The following is a 15,895-nucleotide window of genomic DNA, read 5'->3' as shown; positions in this document are numbered from 1 at the left end:
AACGTTTATGTGAAAGAACGTTTATGTGTAAGAACGTAGCACTCATCCAAAGATGGGGATTGTTACACATTTCGGTTGCAGTCTGTCCCTAAAAGAAACACTGTTTTCCTGTTAACGCTGCAACTGGCTTTAACTGACACTGTTACCCATCCTGAGGAACGGCTGGGCAGACTTACTTTCTCAGCAGCTACAAACGAAAATACTACTCGGTCTCTCAAACCGAAGCTAATCCTCTCGGGGCCTTGCTGAAGCCCTGGGTTTGCTTGACTCGCTTTCTTCTCACTTCGATCTCGAGCCTCCTTTGCACCCAGAGGAACTGCACTAGTGTCAAGCGCGCTTCTTCACAGAACCGCTCAAACCTTCCGCCTTCCTAGGCCACACACTCAGTACGTGACGTGAGGGGGCGGGGCGGGACCTGCTCTTCTCAACTCCTACTGGGCAAAATTCACGCCTCTCATCGCACTGGGGGCGGAACAAGAGAGAAAGGGCCTTTCCTAGGCGCGATAAGATGACGTCACAGTAGCGGGGCCGGAACCTTCCGTTGCTTTGGGCCCTAGGTCCAAGAGTACCGGTTGAAGACCTCCGGGTGGGAGACACCGTCGTAATGACCATCTGTCAGTTCTTCCTTCAAGGCCGGTGCCGCTTTGGAGAGCGGTGTTGGAACGAACATCCTGGTGCCGGGGGTGCGGGCGGGGGACGGCAGCAACAGCCCTCAGGTGACGTTGTCCTCAGTCCTCCGCCGCCGCTAACCGAGCTAGGGAGGGCTTGGCGTGGGGTCCGGCCGGCAGGGAACGGGCGTCCCGCGTGGGGCTCGGCACAGCACGGCGGCGCACGGGTCAGGTGACGTGGACGTGCCGGCGTCGTCCCGGTCGCCGTCCCTGCCCACCCGGCGGGGCACACAGTTTCTTCCCGGCTTTATCACTCGGTCGATTTTTGTCGAGCGGATGAAGGCAGGGGTTTGGTTCTGGATGCTAATGCCAAACAATGTGTTTTAAGTCGGATGTACGTGTAAAAACTACCCTCTCGGTGGGGGGCAGTGGTGCAGAGAATTGGCATAGGGCGACCCAGACGCCGCCTTGCTTTACTACTTGCTTTTCTGCAGCCTTTGTTTTTCCCGTGACTCCTTGAATAAAATTTTTACCCAAACTTTTTTTCCGAGGGAGAGGCTGGCAACTGGGGTCACTCAAGATCTTAACTTTGGGGGAGTCGTGAACTCCTTTGGAAATCTAGTAAAAACTATAAAGCCATTTCTCAGACAAATGCGCGTGCTCGACATTTGGGGTAACATTGGGAGGAGGGGACGCCCAGTTAAGAACTCCGGGCTATGAGGGAACGGAGTGGGGGGTGGAGGGCCACGTTAATCTGCTTCCTGGGCCTAAGTCATTGCGGAAGCTTTTGGAATGTTTAATTCAACCAGTTGTGGGTGATGCAAAAGGGCTGTCTTCAAGGAGAGGAGGGATCAGACATGAAACCATAATACAAGTTTTTAAAGGTCAGATGAAGAGGTTTTATTTTCTTAACGATGGAAACAGCCTAAGGTATCACAAAATGCTGACCCCTACACACAATCTCCTCTCCCTTTCCTCCTTTAGGGGTGGTCATCTGACCCTTAATTAAACCTTGTGTTACATTGTGGTGTCACACCTGATCCCTCATCTTGAAGACAGTCTTTGCATCACCCACAATTGGTCTAGTGAAATATACCAAACCAAAAATTAGGGCTTGGGATCTAATAAATGTGAGTGTATTTCCAGGAACAACAGAATATCATAGTTGACATTCTGTAGAAACTCACACATACAGCAATTAGAAAATGAATGCTGAGTGGATAGATTGATGAAAAAAGTATAACTAAAATTCATCAAGAAAACAGGGTATTTAGCTACCAGAAACGAATGAATACTAATGGGATTAATAATGAGTATGACGGCCAAAAGCTACATACAAAAGATGGATTGAATTCCTTCATTTGTGTCATCCCCCAAAGATTTGGAACTTTAGAAAAATAAAACACCATTAACCCCCTACTTGAGGGATCTGTCCCAGCAAATCTCTGGTTTTAATAAGTACTGTTAGGGTTGGGAGTTGAATTGTCATAAAGGAGTGTATCTCCTATCACTCCAGTTTTTAATATATTTAATGGAATATCTCCTAATTCAGTCAGAAACAAGGTGAATTATCTTGGCCCCAAGTAGGAAGTGATGAGTAAATGAGATAGCTGAAGTGATAAGATTTTTTTTCTGTTAGCTCATTTAGATAATTTTTTTTTATAATTATGAAATATTAGAAATTTCACAATAGAACTCAATGCACATATTTATTATATGTAAATTTCTTTTATAATTTTCCCATGAAAAGATAGATGTGTATGTTATTTTCTCAGAGGGAAGACTGAGTCAAAAAATTTTAAGCGTCTATTCGAGGGCAGAGGGTGGAATCTAATTTTTGTTAAAAAACAGTGCAGTTTATGTAAACCTTTTTTTCTTTTTTAAGGAGAGCGCAGCTCACAGTGGCCCATGCGGCGATCAAACCAGCAATCTTGGTGTTATTAGCACCACGCTCTAACCAACTGAGCTAATTTGCCACCCTTGAATCTAATCTTTTATATTCAGTAAGCTTTAATACATTCCCCACTTTTCAGACTTTATCACTGTAAGGTCCCAGTGGGGTGGCAAAGAATGATAAAGACACAGCTTTTTATCCTGAAGGAGCTTATAATTTAGGATTGTCCCTCTGTCCATTCCACTATCTAGCAATTGTTTACTTAATAAGCTTATGTCAGCTGAACTTAGTAATATACAGAAGGTGCCAAAGAAATGTATACACATTTTGAGAAAAGAAAACTATTAAAATTGTAATAATATATACCAATAACAAAAGATGAATACTAGTCACGTGTGACTTCTGCAATTACAAGAGGTGCTCAAAGTGGTTACCATCAGCGTCCAGACACCGCTGTTTACGGTGAACTACTGCTTGAGCAACATTGACCAAAGTGTCCACTTATATACATTTTTTTGGCACCCCTGGTATCATTTTTCTATGGATTTACAGTCTTCTCAGTCTTGTTAAACAAAAATGCAATTAGACCATTGTGTTATTTGTTGATATTATGCTTAACTATGTAAGTCAAAAATGAAGAGTTTTTGTGATTTAAAGTGAGTGAAAATGTTAAATCTTTGCATAATGTCTGCATGTAGTAAGACAAAAATATAATGCAATTATTAGAGATTTAAAGAGGAGTTGCTGGTAAAATTGTTTTATTTTATTGTTTATTTCAGGTAGTAACAGACGTGGATGGAGTTCCACCAGCCAGAGATACTCCAGTGTTATCCAGCCACCCCGTTTCTCCAGATCCGCACCATGGGGGGGCAGCAGAGATCAAGAAACACCATCTTTTCGTTCTTTTGATTCTGGAGCTTCAACTAGCAGGAATAGGGAGTTTGGATTGTCTCAGAACTCATTTGCTTCTTCATGTAGCTCTGATGGGCAGAAAGATGAACAGAAGCTTTTGTAAGTGAAAGCCTTCAGAAAAATTGCTAACCATTTGCTTATTTTTTTCAAAATACCTACAATATATTTTTGAAAAAAGAAGTAATACATTATTTTATAAATCAGAATAAGCAACAAGAAGAAAAAGCTCCCATGATTCTATCACTCAGAGATAACCACTATTTTCCATATATCTTACTAGACTTCATTTCACTTAAAAATGTGTCATCTTTCCATAGCAGTACAGTGCCTTTTTAGGGCTAATTATGCTTTTCCCACTTTTTTATTAATACCACTGTATTGTGAATATCTTTCTAAAATAGACCTGCTTAAGTTTGTTATAAATTATGGGACCTTTACAAAGTATGAAGTAATTTAAAGCAACTTGTGATCTTGGAGGTCACTTACAGCATCTCGTATTTTTCTTTCTAAAATTTTTACTTCAATTACCCTATTCAAACTGGTTTCATTTGATTTCTTTCATTATTGTGAAGTAGATTCCTTATCATTTCTTGGGAACATTGGTGGTAGAATTTATGGCTGGTGCCAAAACAGCACCTGGCTGTCTGTAACTGTTCCCTCAGCTCCCGGCTCCCAGGACAGAACTTAAATATACTTGTAGGTCTTTTACTTCCCATGATGAAATTAGAACCAGTGGTAAACATTTTGAGCCATGTACCATATAAAACTGATTTTTTTAAAAAAATGAACCTCCTCCCTTCTAATATTTGATAATATTGTAAAAATCCAAAACTTTATATAGATTCTCTGTGGTATCTATCATTTTATTAATTGTAGCATTCTGGACTGGGGAGGGGGTGATAATTTAGAGCTGAATCTATCCACACTTTTGCCAACAAATTAATTGTATGGATGTAGGTCTGTTTCTCCTTTTGCAAAATATGAGGATTAGAAAAAATGATCTCCCAAAGTTCCACCCACTTTAAAAATGTTATGGTTCTATATTACGTTCTGTCTTTCCCAGTTAAGTGATCATTCATGTTTATGATAATGAACAAAGAAAGATTAAAGTTAGTATATTTTATTGTATTTCATTTTTTAAAGATATGTATGGTACAATACTTCTCAATCAAATGTATTGGTTAATTGTTCAGTTTACTGGAAAATCAAGTAAAAAGTTTGAACTTCTTTGATATTATAATATCTGTAATCGTGAAATATAGTTTATATTTATATAAGCTTCTGCTTTAAAGAACACTTCAGAAAATATAATTGAAAAAAATCTAAAATTATAATGTAATTAATATTTCAGTCATTGAAAATTATAAATAATAAATTTTGATAAGCAGATTAAAAAGGTTTTTATGCTTTTTTTTTTTTTGAAAGGGAAGGAATCATAAAAGATATGGAGATCTGGGAATCATCAGGGCAGTGGATGTTTTCCGTTTATTCACCAGTGACTAAAGAGAAGAAATCTAATATTTCAGGTAACTGAGAAATTGTGTTTTTAAAATATATTTTATAACTACTATTTTATAAAACTAAGACCATGCCAAATTAAAGAAATTAACCACAAACGTAGGCTACAGTTAGGCAAGTTTGGACACCGTTTAAAGTATCTGAGTATTCTAGCAGAACTTTGTAATTCAGAGATTGAGGTTAGAAAGTATAGTTCTTTTAAGATATGTAGTTCTCATGAGAAAATAGTAAAATCAGGACCCACCACAATTCCAATTCTATAGGCCTAGGAAGAGGCTCTGCTTTCTTGGTTCCCTGTAGGTACCACTTCAGAACCTCTTGACTGCCTGCCGTGAATAGAAGGGTCACATTCAGCCTGCCATTAAGGCCTTAACTGCCTGATTCTGTTTTCTCTTTTTTCCCTATCTTTCCTTCTAAGAATAGTTGTTTTTCATAAAGCATGTTGAGACCTATCCTGGAGATAATGTTTAAAAATAAGGAGCATTAGCTGGGCTACAGGGATAGCATTTCTTTAGAATACCCCTTTCTTTCCCATTTTCTCTTGTCCATCGTCCGTCCCTAAGCCATTTCTGAGCTGATACCTAGACCACCACACTTCTCTCAGCCCAATTCTGGGAGGTCCTGGGCCTCTGCCCTATGAGTAAATAGCAGGTACCTAGCAGATGAGATCCCTTGCAATCCCTCAGAACTCTGGGATCTCTACTCTACCTACTCGTTTTCTGTAAGCGTTTGTGTCATACCACTCCTTAGTTATTTACTCAATCATCCATCATATTCGTCTTGAATTTCTTTTGTGCTTATTCTAAGTGCTAGGGATGTAGTGATGAGCAAGACAGACAAGATCCCTCCTTTGTGAAGTAGTTGAGGGCAGGAGACGATAAGTCTTAACAAATAAATAAGAGAATTTCAGATACTGATTTTTCTATAGAGAAAATGAAGTGTTAAACCTTTTTTAATCAATTCAGAATTGAACTTAATGCCTAAAGCCCTAAAGCAGAGGTTCTCAAAATGTGGAATATAGATCCCTAAGTAGGGTTGTCAGATAAAATATGGGATACCCAGTTAAATTTAAATTTCAGATAAACAAAGAATAATATTTTTAGCATATGAATACCCATGTAATATTTGAGACATACTTATACTAAAAAAGTATTTGTTGTATGTCTGAATTTCAAATTTAACTGTGCATCCTGTATTATCATTTGCTAAATTTGGCAACACTATTCCTGAGACCCTTGTAGGAGCTATACAAGTTCAAAAATATTTTCATAATAATGCTAACACATTAATTGCCATTTTCACTGTGTTAACATTTGCACTGTTGGTGCAAAATCATTGATGAGTAAAACTCCTTGTGTCTTAGTATGAGTCAAAACAGAGACAGCAAACTGTACTAGCAGACTACAGTAGTCAATTTAAAAACTTTTAATGCCATTTTTACTTCTGAGTGTCCTTGATGAAATGGTAAAAATTACTACTTTTATTAAATCTTGATCCTTGAGTGCAAACCTTTTTAATATTCTGTCTGACAAAATGGGAAGCACACACAAAGTGCTTCAGCCACGTACTCAAGTATGATGGTTATCTTGAGGGAAAGCGCTAGTGTTGATTGTTTGTCTTGTAAGCTGAACTAGCTGCTTGATCATGGACAAGTTTTACTTGAAAGATTGACTGAGCACTATGGGTATTTAGACTTAAGTATATGGTGACATTTTCTTAAAAAAATAAATGAAGTGAGCTTGTGACTTCAAAGGAAACAACTGACAGTGTTTATTGCCAATGACAAAATTCAAGCTTTCAAGTGAAAATTAGAATTATGGAAAACTGTTTTCTGCCACTGTGAGTTTGCTGACTTCGTATTACTTACAGTCTCTTCTGATGAGATGGATAGTAACATTCACAAACATGAATTTTTTGATATGGTAAAATGACGTGCCAACATTTGGAAGGTCTGGATAACTCAGTGAACCAATATTTTCCAAATGACAAATCTATGATGTTATAAAATTACACATGGCTGAAAAATCCTTTCTCAGTGCAAGATAAACCAGTGGATTTAGTATAACTGTACAAAAAGTTCATTCATATGTTTTGAGTCCATATTATAGCTAACCTTTTAGAAACTGCCACCTGTCAAGTTTTGGTGTAATATCAAAGAAGAATATTCACAATTATCTGAAAAGGCATCCTTTTCCAACTACATACCTGTATAAGAACAGGTTTTCTTCATACACTGCAACTTAGCAATATATTGCAACAGATTGAATGCAGAAGCAGGTATAATAACCCAGCAGTCTTCTATTAAGCCAAACCTTAACGAGATACACAAACATAAAACAATGCCACTCATCTCACTAGATTTTTGTTTTTTGTTTTGGAAAACAGTTTTTCATTTATGTTGATAGGGAATTAGTTTTTTATTTTGAAATGAAATCAAGTATTTCCTACATTTCTCAGTTTTTGTTTCAAATATGGCAAATATTGGTATATGTAAGCCATGTAAGCAAAAGCTGGTTGGGATCCTTAATGATTTTTAAGAACATAAATGGGTCCTGAGACCAAATAAGTCAGAGAACCTCTGTCTTTAGGCATCCATTATGATGAATTAACCTTTCTTGTGCAACTAGAATAAATATGACTTTTGTATCGCCCTTGAGAGAATGGGGAACATAGTCAACCAGATCATTTCTGTGTTCAGTGGTTCAAATGAGGAACAGCTGGAAGGGGGAGGAGTAACAAGAGGGACCGTGTTCCTTTCGATGGAGTGGTCATCCATGCTTAGGAGCTGCGTCTGAATGAAGGGAACGTGACCCTCGTAGGAAGATTTGTGGAAAACGTTCCTGCCAATAGGAACAGCTAGTGTGAAGGTGCTAATAGGAAGAACGTTGGCATGTTTGAGGATGAGTGAGTCCTGAATCGCTGGGGAGAGTAAATCAGGGAAAGAGTAACATGACATAAGGCCAGAGTCAGCCATCGTGGTGGGCCTAACTATGCTGGGCAACCATGAAGAGCTTTCAGCAGGAGAGGAAAATGATCTGATTAGATAAAGCTCACTCGGACTGTTGTGTAAAAAGAAATGGTCTATTGGAGGCAGGGGTAGGGGCAAAATAGAAGCAGGGAGATGAGTTAGGAGACAGTTACTGATGATTGGGTTGGAGTTACTAGCAGTGGAGACAGAATTGGTCTAATTCGGGTTTGGTTTGGAGCTAGAACTGGCAGGATGCTGGTTAATTAGATACGGGGAAAGAGAGAAACGCAAGGTGTAATTGCTAGGTTTTTAGGCCTGATAAAGATCAACAACTCAGGCTAAAAAACCTAGGAACTAACAAGTTGTTAGAGGGAATCCAGGGTTCTGATTTGAATGTTTAGTCTTTTCTTTATTCTTGGAGTCAGTTTCCTTGGAATTAATGATACCTGGGTTACAAGTAATTCTCTGTAGAAAATATCCTGAACATTTTTTTTTCTTTCTTAAAGTTTTTCTAATTATGAAATTACAGCTATTGCCCATAGAAAACTTGAAAAATACAGGAATATATAAATAAGGATCACATAATCTCACAGAGATAACAACTGTAACATTTTAGTATATTTCTTTCAAAATATGCACACACAAACTTATTTCTTGCATATATATATATATATATATATATATATAATTAGGATCATAATCTAGTTTTGTATTCTACTTTGTTTTTTTCAGTTTATCTCTATTACTAAAAATACTAGGATGAACATCTTTATACATTAACACCCTTTGTTTACGCATCTAATTATTTCCTGAGGTTTAATCCTAGAAATTTTATAAAGGTCAGAAGGTGTGAACATTTCTAAGGCAATTTTCTTCCCAAAAAAGTACCTTTTTAATTCCATTAATGGCTATTCAGGGGAATGTCCACTTCACCACGTTCTGAGCAACAATAAAGAACGTTCATTTTTAAATGTTGCCAGTCCAATGAGTAAAGCATTTTATCTCTGTTTTAAGTTATATTTTTAAATTGACCATTTTTATTTAATTTACTTACTGGCTATTTGAATTTTTTTTGTGAATTGTCTGTTTATTATCTTGCTCATATTAACTTATTTTTCTTATTGATTTGTAAGACCTATTTATACATTGGCAATAGCTCTTCTCCTGTCATATTGCAATTATGGTTTTCCCAGCTTATCATTTACCTTTTAATTTTGCTTACTGTAGTTTCTGACATACAGAATATTTTTTTTAGACAGAAGTTTGATTGTATACGTAGTCAACTTTCTTTTTCTTCTCTTTATTATTCCTTCCACTCCATTTATCTTTAGAAAATTTTCCCCCTGCAAAGATCAAGTAGCCAACTATGTTTTACTGTGATTTAATACTTTGCTAAACATTAACAAGAGTGCACACTTTGAATTTTTTCCCTCATAATTATGAAAATTTTCTAATGACCACAGCATTAGCATATGTTCTTGTCTAGCACCTGTAGCTTTACTATCAAAAGTATTGGCATTTATTTTAAAGATTCCAATTGATTCCTCACTTCAGGTTTCACAGACATTTCACCAGAGGAGTTGAGGCTTGAATACCATAACTTCTTAACAAGCAATAACTTACAGAGTTATGTAAGTTTATTTCCTTTTCATCTACCTCCATAACAGATGAGCTGTTAATTACTGTCTTCTCTATTCGTAGTGGCTTGCTTGTGTTGGCAAAGTGGCAAAGATCTCAATCTATAATATTTTTCAGGACAAGGCTATTTTTATTTTGTAAATTACTTTCTTTGAAATTGGTTGGTTATCTAAAATGGTGGTAATATATTTTGGCTGTGGTACCTAGCAGTGCCATTATTTTATTACAAATTACCCAGCAATCAGTCCCAGAAGTCAAACCCTTTCATCGTTTGACAAACATTTATGGCCCATCTCTTAGGTGCAGACCCTGTGCTGAATGCTAGAAAACAAAGTTAAACACAGCAGTCTGTCCCGCAGATTAGCATTCTTACCATCAAACATCAAAAAGTAAACGCAGCTGGGCTTCGATAAGTTGGGCCCCTAAAGGAAATGACATACACTGCATTTTTTGGTTCTCTGAGTCATGATCATGCATTTTCACCAGCACACGTGTTCACCTCCCATCCACGTATCAGTCTGTGCTGCCAGGTGCTCGTGCTTCTTAACCAGGTGATACAGGAGTTGAGCGGGGAGAGGGGACTACAGCTGGCACGTCTTTGGCAAATAGGGGCAGGTCAATGCAAGTTTTACAAGCTATGGCTCATAAAAATGTCTTATAAACTTTTTGGGATTTTGGCAAACATGTGAAGTGGTTTGAGAGATAAACACTCAGAATTGACTCGTTAGTTTTCTATTTTTTCAGCTAAATTCCATCCAGCAGTTAATAAATCAGTGGAGGAACAGGGTGAATGAACTGAAAAGTCTAAATGCATCAACTCAGACAGCGTTGGTGAGTATAGAAGAATTTGCTTTACAGGGAAGTGTCTTCACTATTGCTTTTTTGCAGCAAAATTCACTTTCAATTTGAAAAGCAGAGGTAAAATTTTCTATCAAGAATTTGTGATACACACATTCTCAAGAACTATGTCAGCATTTAGAGGGCAGGTCCAGGAATTGCTTTCTCTCTGTTTCTCAGTTAGAAAAGCACAGATATGGAACCGGCCCGGTGGCCCAGGTGGTTGGAGCTCCGTGCTCCTAACTCCAAAGGATGCTAGTTCGATTCCCACATGGGCCAGTGGGCTCTCAACCACAAGGTTGCTGATTTGACTCCTCGAGTCCCGCAAGGGATGGTGGGCTCCGCCCCCTGCAACTAAGATTGAACACAGAACCTTGAGCTGAGCTGCCGCTGAGCTCCCAGATGGCTCAGTTGGTTGGAGTGCGTCTTCTCAACCACAAGGTTGCTGGTTCGACTCCCACAAGGAATGGTTGGCTGCGCCCCCTGCTACTAGCAACGGGACTTGGACCTGGAGCTGAGCTGTGCCCTCCACAACTAAGACTGAAAGGACAACAACTTGAAGCTGAACAGCACCCTCCACAACTAAGATTGAAAGGACAACAACTTGACTTGGAAAAAAGGCCTGGAAGTACACACTGTTCCCCAATGAAGTCCTGTTCCCCTTCCCCAATAAAATCTTTAAAAAAAAAAAAAAAAGAAGAAGAAAAGCACAGATAATAATGCTTTTTTAAAGCTATTTTTAGGGCGAAGTTTTAAACTTTGGAAGTACTAATTTTGAAAATTGGAAAACACAACTTCAAGTATTCCAGGTTATGAGTGTTTAAAAAGAAATTGCTTTGAAAAATGTTACAAATGCACATTTAGACTAATGTGTACTTTTGTGGTTGAAGGATACTTCCTCCCACATGACTCTTGTCTTACACAGAAGTGCCTTTAGGAGATACATAACCACCTGTCTCCAAAGATGCATGATCCTGACTGGAGCATATTCATTATCTGTGAATAAAGTTAGGATTTTTCTACCCCCATAAAAAGTTCTTAAGAACCTTATTTTAAAATAAGATATTTACATTTAGAATTTACTATTTCCAATTTTCCTTTCTGAAAACAGTTATGAGAGTAGTTGCCGCCTAAACTTGGGAATGACTATACGACAGTCCCTACCCCCATCCCTTCTTACATATGTGCGTCCTGAATAACTAGACTCCTGTACAAGCTTATTTCTTCCATCTTTCAGTTGTTATAATGTCATTTGAATTTAGTAGGACTTCTGGGAAGTATTCCAGCTAGAGGTGGCCCATCACCATTGCTGAGAGCTGATGTAGAAGGCATAACTGAGTCTAGAGAACTGCAGACCCTACCTCAGGGCTGGAGTTCCCTGCTCTTTGCCAGCTTCCTAGGGGCCCCTCTATAGGTGAGCATCCGGGAGAGCCCACCTACAGCTGCTTAGCATGTATCAATAGTTCACTCTTACGCTGAATAAGTCATTCACTATTCTTTTAATCCATTGTGTGAATATAATACAATTTGTTTATCCATTTACATATTAATGAATATTACACTGAGGCAGAGAAGCTAGACTGAAAAAAAGAGTACATACTAATGAATCCATTTATATGAAACTCTAGAAAAGACAAACCTCATCTATAGTGATAGAAAGCAGAAGAGGTGTTGGGAGAGGGTTGACTTTGGAAAAGGAACACAAGGGAACTTTCAGAGGTGACAAATGTTCTAAATCTTGATAGGGATGTGGGTGAGGCGGTGGGGTGTGTGTGTGTGTGTGTGTGTATGTGTGTGTGTGTTATGTAAAATGGATGTATTTTATTGTATGTAAACTATACCTCATAAAGTTTATTTTTAAAATAAGCTGTTGGGGCTTCCAAATGAGAGAAATCATACCTGCTTGGGTTGATTAGGAAAGGAAAGACTTCTGGGAGGTAAGGAGTAAGTGAAAAGTTCCTTGAAAGGGAGATTAAGATTTCAGTAAGCAGAGATGAAAGACATTTCTAGACCAGGAAATAGCAAGAGCATGAAGTATTTGTAGGGAATAGGAAATATTTTAATAGACTTTAGTGGTAGGTTTTTATAATATAATTGCAAATCAACTTCAGTTCAAGCATGAGAGTAAGTAGATGGGGTAGCCTCTAAATGTCCCTTACCTAATGTCTAGGTTTCTTGGTAAATGCAGATCAACCTGTAGACACTGAAATGTATTATTAAACAGGTTTTTCTGATTTTAATGTGTTCATTGAAAAAAGTTAGAAAATATTTAAAAGCATAAATTGAAATCACGCATAATTCATCAGCCAATTACTTTCTTTTCATTGGGGTTGGTCCATTTTTTTCTATGCGTATTCATTTTGTGGGCATTTTTCTGTGTTAAATATTTAACTTCACATTTTAAGTACACATTTTAAACATTGAAATCGGCTCTAAAGCTTATAGAAAACATACTTGAGAATTATTCATGAAGTATTTTATCATTTGCTGTTTTTTCTAGCTCTTTGAAGGGAAAGATGGACTAAGTCAAACAGCACCTGCGTTTGGACTTGTCAGTAAACCAACAGCAGCATTTGGGTCCCCAGGTGAGTGAAAAGTAATACAGGACTTTACTGATTTAGAAAAAGGATTATGTAGGTTTCAAATCATAAAGCTTGAAGGTACGTTAGGTACCATTTTAAATCACCCTTGTAAATTCACCCTTGTAAAGCACCACCTTCCGTAATGGCGCTTCTAAGACTTTGGCCCATCAAGCATTTGTGCAGTGGGGGCCAGAATGGGCACGTCCTTTGAAAGACCCTGTGGCTCAGGCTTCAGAAGTTTGTTTCAGGAATGTGTTCCAAGAGCTTCGTAGCTCTGGTAGCAGCACCTGTGAGGACTTGCTTGTCACTGTGTACAGCAGCATAGCATTATCCCCACGTGACAGCTCTGAGGAGAGGGGGCTCCAGCCGAAAGTGAAAGTCCATTCCCTTATCCCTGAGGTTTCTCACAGCTGCCTCCTCCAGGGAAGGTAAATCATGGTGCTTGTGAGAGCAGTAGGCGGGACAACGGGATTTGGTGGGTTTGTTCTCTCTTCTCAGTTTCCCTTCTCCCTTCCAATGAGCTGCTCGGCATCCAAACATAGCAAGGATAAGGGGGAAATGGGTCTGTGAGGGGGGTTAATATGGCTACATTTTCTGGCTATAATAGTTTTTTTCCTTTTTCTGTAGGCTTTCCAGTGAATAACAGCAGCAGTGATAATACTCCGAATTTTAGTTTTAAAATAACCTCTGGATTTGCCACTGCTCCTTCTGGAAGCCCTTCTGTGTTCGGGAATGTTCCAGCCTTTGGAGCTGTACCCTCTTCCAGTTCTGCCATCACGACTTCTACTCCATCTCTTGGATTTGGGAAACCGGAAGTCCCATCTGCTGCTTCATTTTCATTTAAAACCCCTGCAGCGTCTGGTTTTGGATCTCCTGGGGTTTCAGGATTTCCAACGGGTGCAGCAGGCCCCATTGCACCTCCTGTGGCCGCCCCGGCCTTTGGAAACAGTAGTTCTGTGGCTGGTTTTGGTAGTCCAGGCTACCATTCTCACTCTCTTTTTTCCAAGTCACCCAGTGATACCTTTGGAAGTAACAGCATAACCACTGCTCTTCCCATCTCCAGCAGCAGCACCACAGGTAATATATTATTCACACCCAAGAATCAACTAACAGCAGGAGAACTGGAGCAATTTCAATCCATCAGATTTACTCTGGGAAAAATCCCATTGAAGCCACCACCTGTGGAACTTCTAAATATTTAAAAGGACAGTTTTAAATACAGAAAAGAACAACTTGTAAAATGACTTGTTTTGAGTGGTTCATATGAAAGAACAGATATACACACACATGCACATATGTGTATATATACATATATATTTATAAGGAATATAGCTTTCTTTTTTCCACCCCCCCCCCCATTCAAGCTGTTGTTTCTCAGTCCAGTTGTATAGGACACAGCTCCCTGGCCCGTGCTGGTATTATGAGCCGTGCACTTTTCTTGAACCTAACTATTTAAAATAATACTCAGCAAGAGATTTTTTTTTACTATAATCATGAATGGAACTGAAAAACTTATCAGTGTACTGTTAATAAAGTACTTTTTTCTTTTTTCATTCTGTGTCACTTTGCTATCTTACCCTTTCAAGTTTTACTTTTAAACTTTTTTTTTTTTTTAGGAAGGAGATAATTTTTTAAACCATTAGGAGAAAAATGCTTAAATATTTAGCCTACTTACTGAATAAACATCAATAGCATAACTTTCCTTCATGTTAAAGAAGATTCTCTTAAAAACAACAGTTTATACGGGGTGAAAACTTGTTTTTAAGGCTAGGAGGCATTTTTCCCTGATAGTTTTGATCCCCCTTCAATTATGTCTGTCTCATGGACCACCATTTGAGTTTTCTTCAATAACTTTATGGTAATTTTTATCTTAGCTTAATTTTTACATAATTCTATTTATTCCTTACATTATCCCACCAAGTGGTTGGATTGTAAGGGGAATAAAAATTGTGATCTCGTGTGAATGAACACTATACATAGGGGGTCAAGATTCACCAGCTCAGTGTGTGGAGCTTTTATTGGTATTCTCAGACATGCTTGAATCTCCCTGTGTCCTCAGATTGAGGGGTAAGATTTTGTGTATCTTATAATGGGTTGATCCAAGAAACCAAAGACCTGTCTTTAGTTGAAGCATATGTATCAGAGCTTCTGTGCTCCTTTCTCAAGCTTCAAAAATTACATAGCTAGCACTGCAAGAACAGTTACCTAACATCGATCTAGTATTGTGCTGATTTTTTTAAGTGAAAATAAAACCTTACCTAATAAAAACATGCTCTTTAAATGATTTTAGCATATATGCAAAGGATTCAGTCCTCAGAGGATACAGATTTTCTGTTACACTTTGAAGAACTGTATCGGTCCTGCCGACAGTCTGGAACACCAGCATTTGGGCTAGAACCTATACCCAAGGGGTGTATGTTTGAAGCCAGTGTTGGTGTACAGATGATAAGCAGACCCAAAGTTCCTGCTTTGGTCTCAAGCTCGAGAGACTTTCCAATGTTTCTTTCAACTTGCAGTTGACTCCTAGAATTTTCCTGCCCTGATGAGGTGAAGTATATGCTACCAAAGATTGGTCACAGCCTTACTAGGTTCCCTTGGGTCCCAGTTGAACTTCCCATTGTCCTGGAAACTCGGAGGATTCAGGTAAGGGCCCCGGGTTTCTAAATTTGCCTGATTTTAAGAATCACGTGGGTACTTATTAATATATCCATTGCACTAGGCCTGGGAATGTGTTTTTTTACCAAGTGTTCTATGACATTCCTCAGGCGAGTTTGGGAAATGGGAACCTATCTGGCTGCACTTAGGCTACTCAGTAATAACCGATTTGGGAGTTTCGTTTGATTTAATTATTGAAGTCTGTTTTCTGTACACACACACACACACACACAAAATGTGGTGAATTTAATGAGATCCAAAGTTATCAAATAGTGCAGCTGTC

At 38.5% G+C, this 15,895-nt stretch overlaps 1 protein-coding gene across 1 annotated transcript; it reads left to right on the top strand.

The window, feature by feature from the left end:
• Positions 1-525: 525 nt before the first annotated feature.
• Positions 526-14,510, top strand: NUP42 (nucleoporin 42). Its single transcript, XM_019727627.3, has 7 exons — positions 526-716; positions 3,282-3,513; positions 4,840-4,940; positions 9,455-9,531; positions 10,283-10,369; positions 12,876-12,960; positions 13,585-14,510. The coding sequence occupies exons 1-7, from the start codon at positions 605-607 to the stop codon at positions 14,157-14,159; spliced, it is 1,269 nt and encodes a 422-aa protein (XP_019583186.3). The 5' UTR covers positions 526-604; the 3' UTR covers positions 14,160-14,510.
• Positions 14,511-15,895: the final 1,385 nt, after the last annotated feature.

This window comes from Rhinolophus sinicus, chromosome 4 (assembly GCF_057876585.1).
Source record: "Rhinolophus sinicus isolate RSI-liver-muscle chromosome 4, RSI-T2T, whole genome shotgun sequence".
Lineage (NCBI taxonomy): Eukaryota > Metazoa > Chordata > Mammalia > Chiroptera > Rhinolophidae > Rhinolophus > Rhinolophus sinicus.
This window is presented reverse-complemented; position numbering and strand designations above follow the sequence as displayed.

Excerpts from the sequence above, each read along its gene's own strand:
- NUP42 (XM_019727627.3), top strand. The coding sequence starts at position 605 with ATGACCATCTGTCAGTTCTTCCTTCAAGGCCGGTGCCGCTTTGGAGAG. Across the intron at positions 3,514-4,839 it reads AAAGATGAACAGAAGCTTTT|GGAAGGAATCATAAAAGATA; the intron begins GTAAGTGAAAGC and ends TTTTTTTGAAAG. Across the intron at positions 9,532-10,282 it reads GCAATAACTTACAGAGTTAT|CTAAATTCCATCCAGCAGTT; the intron begins GTAAGTTTATTT and ends CTATTTTTTCAG.